We start from the raw sequence: 8,906 nt of genomic DNA on the forward strand, positions 1-8,906 counted from the left end.
CTGTCTCTCTGTCTCTCTGTCTCTCTGTCTCTCTGTCTCTCTGTCTCCCCCAGAGCAGGAGTGTGGCTCTTATAACTCAGTCTTAACTCTACAGGGGCTCCCTTGGGGGCCTCCCTCCCCAGCCACTGCCTCAAACTTCAGTTTCTGGCCCCAGTGGGGGCCCTATCACTTTGGGAAGCCTTGAATTCGAGTGCATTCTTCTGCCAGTCTATCACGTGTGTTAGACATTTCCAATTCTGAACCCTGCTTTTCTTATTTGCTTCCTGCCATTATGCAGTTGAACTGTGAATGGCTTTTGCCCATGTTTCCTGACAAACACGGCTCCAGCTTCCTCTGAACAATGCCTTTGCTCAGTAAAGTGGTGAAAGTACAAGGGGATGTGTAGTAAAACCCTCCCCCTCCTCACTCCAAACTGGTTCCTGTATAGATTCAGCTGGTGATATTTTTTTGATGTTCAAGGGAAGATTTTGGTTTATCCAATGCAGAAAAGTCCTTTTGGAAGGCGAAGCTTAGGATGCACAAGTTGGGGGCTGGGCTTTGTGAGGTGCTCCACTTTACAATAACCTGTTAGCATCCAGCCTTCACTTTGTCCAATTGTTTAAACCTCGAACTCTGTTTCCAGTACTTGCTACTGAGTGAGGAGAGCTCAGACAACAGCTCTGAGCACACGGCCTCATTTAAACAGGGGAGCCTTGAAACCTTGTAAGGTTGGGGTTTGGGGTGGGAACAGGGTGGGAGCGTGGAGTTCTACATGTGGGTCATGAGCACCTGCCTGGGTGCAATTTTGTCCTGAGTTCAGGTACACTGTTACCCTCCGCCCTGAGGGTGGGGAAGTGGGGCTATTATACCAGGGTCTAGCACCCACTGGGTGAGGGTACACTTGAATTAAGAGGTTTATTTGCACTTGCTCGAGAGCCAGTTAGCTGCTTGCTTCATTGTTCACTCCAGACACTGGCTTTGGAATCTATAAATGTTTCCTGTTTTGGGCACTGAGCTGGTTTACAAAACATTTGAGTGTTTTTTTTTTAAAAAGATGAATCCAAGCTGTGAGCAGGAAGGGGGAAGAGAGAGACAGAGAGCCACACCCTTTGCAATAAGTGGTGAGCTTGTGACATATTTAGTTTAAATATCAGTAAAGAACTTCCTGCAGTGTTGATAAACTGTGACCTTAAACGTATGGAGATGTAACCCTGCGATGGCTTGAAATTTTTGAGTGAAATAAAGCTGTTTAATGTCTCTGTGTCTGTATCCATTGTCTGAAGTGTCATCTAGACTTGGCATTAGCTTTTTCTCTCCATGGATGCTGCCTGACCTGCTGTGATCTCTAGCACTTCTTCCTTCATTTTCAGTACAGATTCCAGCATCTGCTGTAACTTGCTCCTCCATTGTCTGAGATGGCAGGGGGAGCGTGAGGCACATGGAGGAAGTTTGAAGCAACTTTCAATCAGTCAGGACAAGCCAGTCACCAGCTCAGTGGGAGATTCAGCATCCCCATTGCCCAGCAAGTTTTAGAGCTGGACGCCACCTTTTATTAGAAAGATATAAGGATCCTGAATGATTTCATGGCATAAGTACAGAGCTAAGGTGAGAGCAAATTGCTCCAAAACTTGTCTCAAACTAATTTAAAGTTCCATCCCAAAGAAAGGTTTTAGCAGGAGTAGATATTTCTAGTCTCAGATAAGCTAGAATTTTCTCTGGCTTTATTTTGAAAAAACTGGAGCCACTGTCTTTATTTCTTCAATTTCACTCAAAAACTCCCCACTTGGCACCGCCTCCTCCACCCCACCCCCTTGCAACTGTTCAAACTCAGGCCCACCCCTGTCCCCTCTGCTGACGCATGTCCTATCCATCACCAAGATCATGGACCCCTCTCTGTATGTGTACAAACAAGGAGTAGGAGTTGGCCATTCAGCCCCTCGAGCCTCATTGCTATTTAACAAGATGATGGCTATAACCCTCAAATCCACATTATCACAAGTATTCCATATTTCTTGTATCTTTGGTCCCATGGTATGGTTACTGGAAGGGGTTCTATAGACCATTCCCATTAGTGACTTCTTTCTCTTCCTCATTTTCCACCCCCCCCCCGGCCTCCTCTCCCAAACCGCTTCCACATCTTGATCATCTGAACAAGGGGAATCTCCTCCCAATTGCACAATTTCCATCTTTGATTAACAGTACTACCCCTTTTTCTTTAAAGACATATATTCCTGAATATTTTCCCCTTCCTGCCATTCTCTGGCCCTTATCTCCCACATAACTGTTTTCCTCTCTTACCTTGTCTGCACACTTTGTCAAAGTCTTTCCACATTTACCACTTGCCTTCATTTTACAGTTTAAAACAATTTTCTGTAGTTATGTGGCTCATAAGAACATTGGTGCTGGCACAGTTCAGATGTAGCCTGTGCCAATGGTACAGATCCCACGTTTCCCAGGACTGATGCCAGTGGGCCATCAGCTGGACCCCACACCAGCCTTTGAGCCACGTTCATCCCTTGCAGCTGATTCACACTGTGTCACCTTGCACCTGGCTCAGGTAATCCAGAGGTTGTGACCTTTCAGGTTTTTTTCAAATTGGGTGCCAAGCTCCTTGTACTAATGTCAGTGTTGGACACTTAAAGTAGGGAGAGTGTCCAGCCCATTATTTTCCCACTCACCCCAAGCATGGGTATGGAGAATGCAGCTTACCCACCATTTGTAAATAATGAATAGAGTCATAAGGTCTACAGCCTGGGCATCTGGTGGGGAGGATTGTGGGCAGATTGGAGAATCCTTTTGGATCAGCTTCTGGGTCTGGCCAGGCTGGCATTAACAGGTCCAAGCAGCGGGCTGTGGAGGGGGTTATCTCTGCTGACTGCTGCCCCTCTTCCACAGAGACAGAGTACTGGGTGTCCACCAATGCTCTTATTGCCTTTACAGAGAAGTGGCCACTGCAGGGCCTTATCCCTCCCTCCAACTCCATTTTAATTGGTCTTTTCCCTCTCCTCCTGCCTACCCCTCACTTTTTGATGTCAGCATTGCTCTTAATGGGCTTTGCTTGTAAATATTCAATTGGCCACATGAATGGTTTTTTTTTCTAGTGGTGGAAAAAAGATATAATTGTTTTTGAAAAGTCTGCAATTTTGATGGTGGGAAGATTGTTCAGTTGTGAACAGTAGCACTTCTGTGTGGAGAAAATAAAGATCTACAGTGCTGAAAAAAGGCATTTTGGTCCGTTGAGTCTGTGCAGGTCATGAACAACCACCTAACAATTTTGATACCATTTTCCAGCATTTAGCTATTCCCTGGTAATCTCATGGCATTGTAAATACACATTCTAAATACTACTTCAATGTGATGAGGGGGTTCTGCCTCTCTCACTCTCACAGGCAGTGAGTTCCAGATTCCCACCACCTTCTGGGTGCAAAATGTTTTCCTCGCATCCTCTCTAAACCCCCTGCTCCTTACTTTAAATCTATTTCCCCTTCACCAAGGGGAAATGTTTCTTCCTATCTACCTATCTACCCTACTTCCACCCCTCAATCTTCAAAATTATGTTCTCCATCAGTCTCCTCTAGTGTATCCAATCTCTCTTTGAATGTAAAACTCTCCAGTGCAGACAACATTCTGGTAAATCTCTTCTGTACATTCTCCACTGCAACACATCCCTCTCAGGCTCCTACCATCCATCATGTATTCCCTTATTTGTCCTGCCCAAGTGCATCACCTCACATTTATCTGGATTGATTTCCATTTGCCACTGATCAGCCCATCTGACCAGCCTGTAATGTAAGGCCAGTCTCCTCACTATTTACCACTCCAGCAATTTTTGTATCATCTGTAAATTTACTGATCAACCCTCTGACATTCAAGTCTAAATTATTTATGTAAACCACAAACAGAAGGGGACTCGGCACTAATCCCTGCAGAGCTGCACTGGACACAAGTTTCTAGTCGGAAAACATCCCTCAGCTATCACCCTCTGCTTCCTGCCACTCAGCTAATTCTGGATCCAATTTGTCAACTTTCCTTAGATTCTATGCACTTTGACAGTGAAGGTAAGTCTCCCGTTTGTCACCTTGGACTTCAGTCCCAATGTCGGATGCGTTGCCCTCGTCTACACACCTGGTCACCACCTCTGGTCCTTCTGTTTCCTTTTTCTACCTTCTGTTTCCTTTTTTTTTCTTTTTCTTCCCCCTTTGGTCTCGCTGTGGGTCTCAGCCTGGTCTCTCGGCAGCTCGTGGCAGGTCCCGGTCTGGTATCTTGGCTTGGCTTGTGAGTGGATCCTGCCCTGCCATATCCCTGACGCTCTGGGCGGGGGGAGATGGGTGAGATGGCAGTTCCAGCAACAACAACAGTATTTGCAACAGTGGCCTCGAGAACAGAGCAGAGCATGATAAGTGGAGGACTCATCAATGACTGTTGAACTTAAAACTTATTCGTTTATTTTCTGAGCTTAAACTACGAAAGACTTTAAATGTAAGCTATTATCCATTTCTTTATTTTTCTGAGGGTCACCAGACCTGAAATATTAACTGATTGTTTTCTTCACAGACAGTGCCGGACTGCTGAGCTTTTCCAGCAACTTCTGTTTTAAGTAATGTTGAACTTTTTAACTCTCATTTCTATTACTACTTTGTACCTAAACTTTTTTGTTCCAAGGAACCTTGGCACCTAACATGGTGCTGTATGTGGCAACATTATGCACTTTTTGTACTTGAGTACATGTGACAATAAAATCTAAATGTAAAAATCAGGCTAATTAGTGGTTAGTGCCATGGGTTTGTGTCATATTAGTAAATACATTATGTTAGTTCCAGCCTGGTTAAGGTACTGTCTTTGTTGTAGTTTAGTCAAATCATTAGATGATTTGTCTGCTGGCACGCCCTCTGCTGACAGTGTCCTGTAGGTGCAGGCAACCTCCCTAGCTCCCCCTAACGGCGCGGAGCAGGATATATAGGGGTACCCTCCCGAGCGGCGGGGCAGCGCGCCCCCTAGCGGCGGAGTCGTGGAAGTACTGGGATGCTGCCTCTAGCGGCGGTGAGGTGGACGTACTGGGGCGTTCCCTCTAGCGGCGGGGAGGAGGAAGTGCCGGTGTTGGGGGGGGGTGTGGGGCGCGCCCCTAGCGGCGGGGAGGACTAGCTGCCGAGACCCTGCCTCGCCCCTCCCCCCGCACGCAGACGCGGTGAAGACGCAGCGTGGCGGGCGCGCGCGCGGTGATGGCGGCTCGGGAGCGCGCGGGGAGATGATGGCGGCCTCGGAGCGCAGGCTCCCGAGTCCCGAGGCGTTCGTGGGCCAGTCTTGGAGCAGCTGGATCGAGCGGGCGGAAGCGCTGCGGCTGTCGGACGGTGAGTGTGTTCGGTACACGGCGGGGGAGGCGCTCGTCCGGCTTGGGGAGGCTACGGTGCCTTTAACGGTTCAGCAGCGAGCGCCAGGGAAACGGTCTGAACGGACAACCTGCGGCCGGCCTCCTCCCGCCCAGAGAGCGGCGGGTCCTAGTGCCGCCGGCTCCCGGCACCGGGCGGAGGGGGCTGGGCTTCCGCAGGGTCCTAGCGACGGGCGGCGGGGAGCCGGGCTTCCGCAGGGTCCTAGCGGCGGCGGCTTAGGGCTAGGCTTCTGTGGCGTCCTAGCGCTCGGCTGATTAGGGCTGGACTTCCGTGGGATATCGCGGGGACCTACAGCTGGGTGGTTCAAGCTGGCCTTCATCAGGGTTCTAGCGATCACCATCTCACCTTTGTATCACACAGCATGGAAACAGACCCTTCAGTCCAACTCATCTGCGCCAACCAGACATTCTAATGTGACCTAGTCCCATTTGGCCCATATCCCTCTAAACCCTTCCTATTCATATACCCATCCAAGTGCCTTTTAAATGTTGTAATTGTACCAACCTCCACCACTTCCTCTGGCAGCTCATTGCATATACACAAGCTCTGCCCATTAAGTCCCTTTTAAATCTTTCCCCTCTCGCCTTAAACCTATGTCCTCCAGTTTTGGACCTATTCAGCCTCTCCCTTTAGCTCAAACACTCTCAAGTTTAACAACATTCTTCCTATAGAAGGGCAACCAGAATTATATGCGGTATTCCAAAAGTGGCCTCACCAATGCCCTGTACAGCTGCAATATGAAATCCCAACTCCTATAATCAATGTTCTGATCAATGAAAGCAGGCGTGCCAAACTCTGCTCTCACCATCCTGTCTATCTGTGACTCCACTTTCAAGGAATAATGCATGTGCACCCCTAGGTCTCTTTGGCAACACTCCCCAGAGCCCTACCTTTACGTGCATAAATCCTGCCCTTTTCCGTCTTACCAAAATGCAACATTCCACATTTATCTAAATTAAACTCCTCCTGCCACTCCTCAGTCCATTGGCCCAATTTGAAAAAAAAAATTCATTCGTGGGATGAGGATGTCGATGGCCAGGCCAGCATTTATTGCCCATCCCTAATCACCCAGAGGCCAGTTAAGAGTCAACCACATTGCTGTGGGTCTGGAGTCACTTGTAGGCCAGACCAGGTAAGGATGGCAGTTTCCCTTTTTTAAAGGACATTAGTGAACCAAATGGCTTTTTCCCGACAATCAACAATGGATTCAAGGTCATCGTTAGACTCGTAATTCCAGATATTTATTTAATTAAAATTCCACCATCTGCTGTGGTGGGATTCGAACCTGGAACCCAGAACATTACCTGTGTCTCTGGATTAACAGTTCAGTGATAATTCCACTTGGCCATTCCCTCCCCATTGGATCAAAATCCCTTTTGTAATCTTAGATAATCTTCTTCACTGTCCACTACACGACCAGTTTCAGTGCCATCCACAAACTTACTAACCGTGCTTCCTAAACTTTCATCCAAGTTGTTTCTATAAATGACAAACAGTAGTGGACCCAGCTCCAATTCTTGTGGAACACCACTGCTCACAGGCTTTCAGTCCAAAAATCAACCCTCCACCACCACCATCTGTATCCTACTGTCAAGCCAATTTTGTATCCGATTGGGAAGCTCTCCCTGAACTCCATGTGATCTAACTTTACTAATCAATCTACAATGTGGAACCTTGTCAAAGCTTTTATTGATGTCCACATAGACAATGTCAACTGCTCTGCCCTCATCTATCTTTTTGGTCATGTCCTCAAAAAACTCAAACAAGTTTTGAGAGACACGATTTCCCACGCACAAACCAAATTGTCTAGCCCACTCCTCCTTGGACCCTCTGTCACCAGTCCCTGTGCTGTGCCAGTGAAGAGGAACATGAGCTTGAGGAACAGCATCTTTGGTAACTTGACCTAACCAGACTTGATAACGATTTTAATAATGTCAGACCGTACCCTCAGCTCCTTTCCTCTTTGATTCTGGTTGTCAGTGAAGATTCCTCCAGACTCATCTTTGATTTCTTTACGTCTGTCATTATCATTCCACATCGTCTGACACCATTCTCCCTGTCTGTCTTACACTTTCCATTTTGTTCTTCCCTCTGCTTTGCCTGCCTCTGCACTTTATTAAAAGTTGTTATGTCTCTAACATTTTCCAGTCACGACAAAAGATGGGTCTAGAGGAAGTAAAGAAACATCACCACCAAAGGCTATATGAAAGAACAGAGGAGAGTGGTTATCATCTGAAATTATTGAACTCGATGTTGAGTCTGGAGGGGTGTATAGTGCCTCATTGGAAGATGAGATGCTGTTCCTTGGGCTTATACTGAGTTTCAATGGAAATCAAATGTGGCTGAGGTCAGAGTGGGAATAGTGGCACAGTCTGGGTGACTGATCCAAAGGCCCAGATGAACACGTAGAACAGTGGTTCCCAATCACCTCAGGAACATGGCACACTTCAATGAGACAAACAGTTCCACAGCACACCTACTTTTTTCAGCTGAGCTGACCATGAACATCACAATTACTTGCATTTATAATGATTATAGCATAGGGTGTACAGCCAGCTAAAGAAGGATCTAAAGCAGTGGATGTTTCAAATCCATTGAAAAAGACACTGCCTTTCACTGAGAACACAGACACATTTTCAAAATCTGCTCAACTCACCTATTTCTGACTGTTGATGGCTATACATCTGTTCCACACACTGCACTCCATTCAGAGGTCTGAATTTCACAGGTTTCACATTTGTAACAAAATTTTTAAAATACATTTTTTATTAAATAATTAACATAGGATTGAAATTCAATGGATCAAATAAAAATGTAAGTAAATTGCAGTTTAGCAGGTTAGTTAGAAACCTGGGCCTTCTGGAGCATGCAGAGCCTTTACGCCTGGGGGAGAGCACCTTCACCTAGTTTTGTTTTAATCAGTGACTAAAGAAACTATCGCCTCATCTGTCTTTTACCCTTCGGCCGCCTGTATTTAGAATGTTCAGGTTTAAGGATCAAAAGACCAATACCTCGCTTTTATTTTGATGAATAATTTTCACGAGTTTTAGGAGTTGTAGTTTTGTTTGGATACAGCACTTTTTAAGATGAAATGAAGGTTTGTCTTCTATTGATTTGCATTACCTTTGTAAAAACGTTAATGACACACTTGGACAGACAGAGTATCCAGTATCCTGGGCCTTATTAATAGGGGCATTACAAGTTCAGCACCACTTCTATAAGACACTTGTTAGACCTCAGTTATCACATTGGGGAACCTGTGCCATTACCCCTCTATGCCTTTTAAGCAGCCCTCCCCAGCACTCAGCAAAGTTTCTTCTTTGTCACGGGCACCCAACAGGATTTTCCTGTTGGTGGTTTTTAGTATGTCCTAACAGTGGCACCTCAGTAACATAATGTCAGGCTGCTGCTAGTTACAGTTCATTTGCAATACCGGTGGGGATGGGTCTGTCACTGTATAACACTGGGGTACAGTACCGGTGGGGATGGGTCTGTCACTGTATAACACTGGGGTACAGTACCGGTGGGGACAGGTCTGTC

At 46.5% G+C, this 8,906-nt stretch overlaps 2 protein-coding genes across 2 annotated transcripts in view; both read left to right on the forward strand.

Moving 5' to 3' along the window:
- sypl2b (synaptophysin-like 2b) overlaps nucleotides 1-1,236 on the forward strand; it is a 34,975-nt gene extending 33,739 nt beyond the window's left edge. Inside the window, exon 6 of the mRNA XM_020512309.2 lies at nucleotides 1-1,236. This exon is cut by the window's left edge and continues 1,140 nt beyond it. The gene's annotated coding sequence lies outside the window, so the exon portion shown is untranslated.
- Nucleotides 1,237-5,198: 3,962 nt separating this feature from the next.
- Nucleotides 5,199-8,906, forward strand: part of LOC109912870 (ataxin-7-like protein 1) — a 33,024-nt gene continuing 29,316 nt past the window's right edge. Inside the window, 2 exon segments of the mRNA XM_020512310.2 lie at nucleotides 5,199-5,220; nucleotides 5,223-5,327. Of these exon segments, the coding sequence (XP_020367899.1) occupies nucleotides 5,199-5,220; nucleotides 5,223-5,327 (127 nt within the window).

The sequence above is a fragment of the Rhincodon typus genome, chromosome 25 (genome assembly GCF_021869965.1).
Source record: "Rhincodon typus isolate 14 chromosome 25, sRhiTyp1.1, whole genome shotgun sequence".
Taxonomy (NCBI): Eukaryota; Metazoa; Chordata; class Chondrichthyes; order Orectolobiformes; family Rhincodontidae; genus Rhincodon; species Rhincodon typus.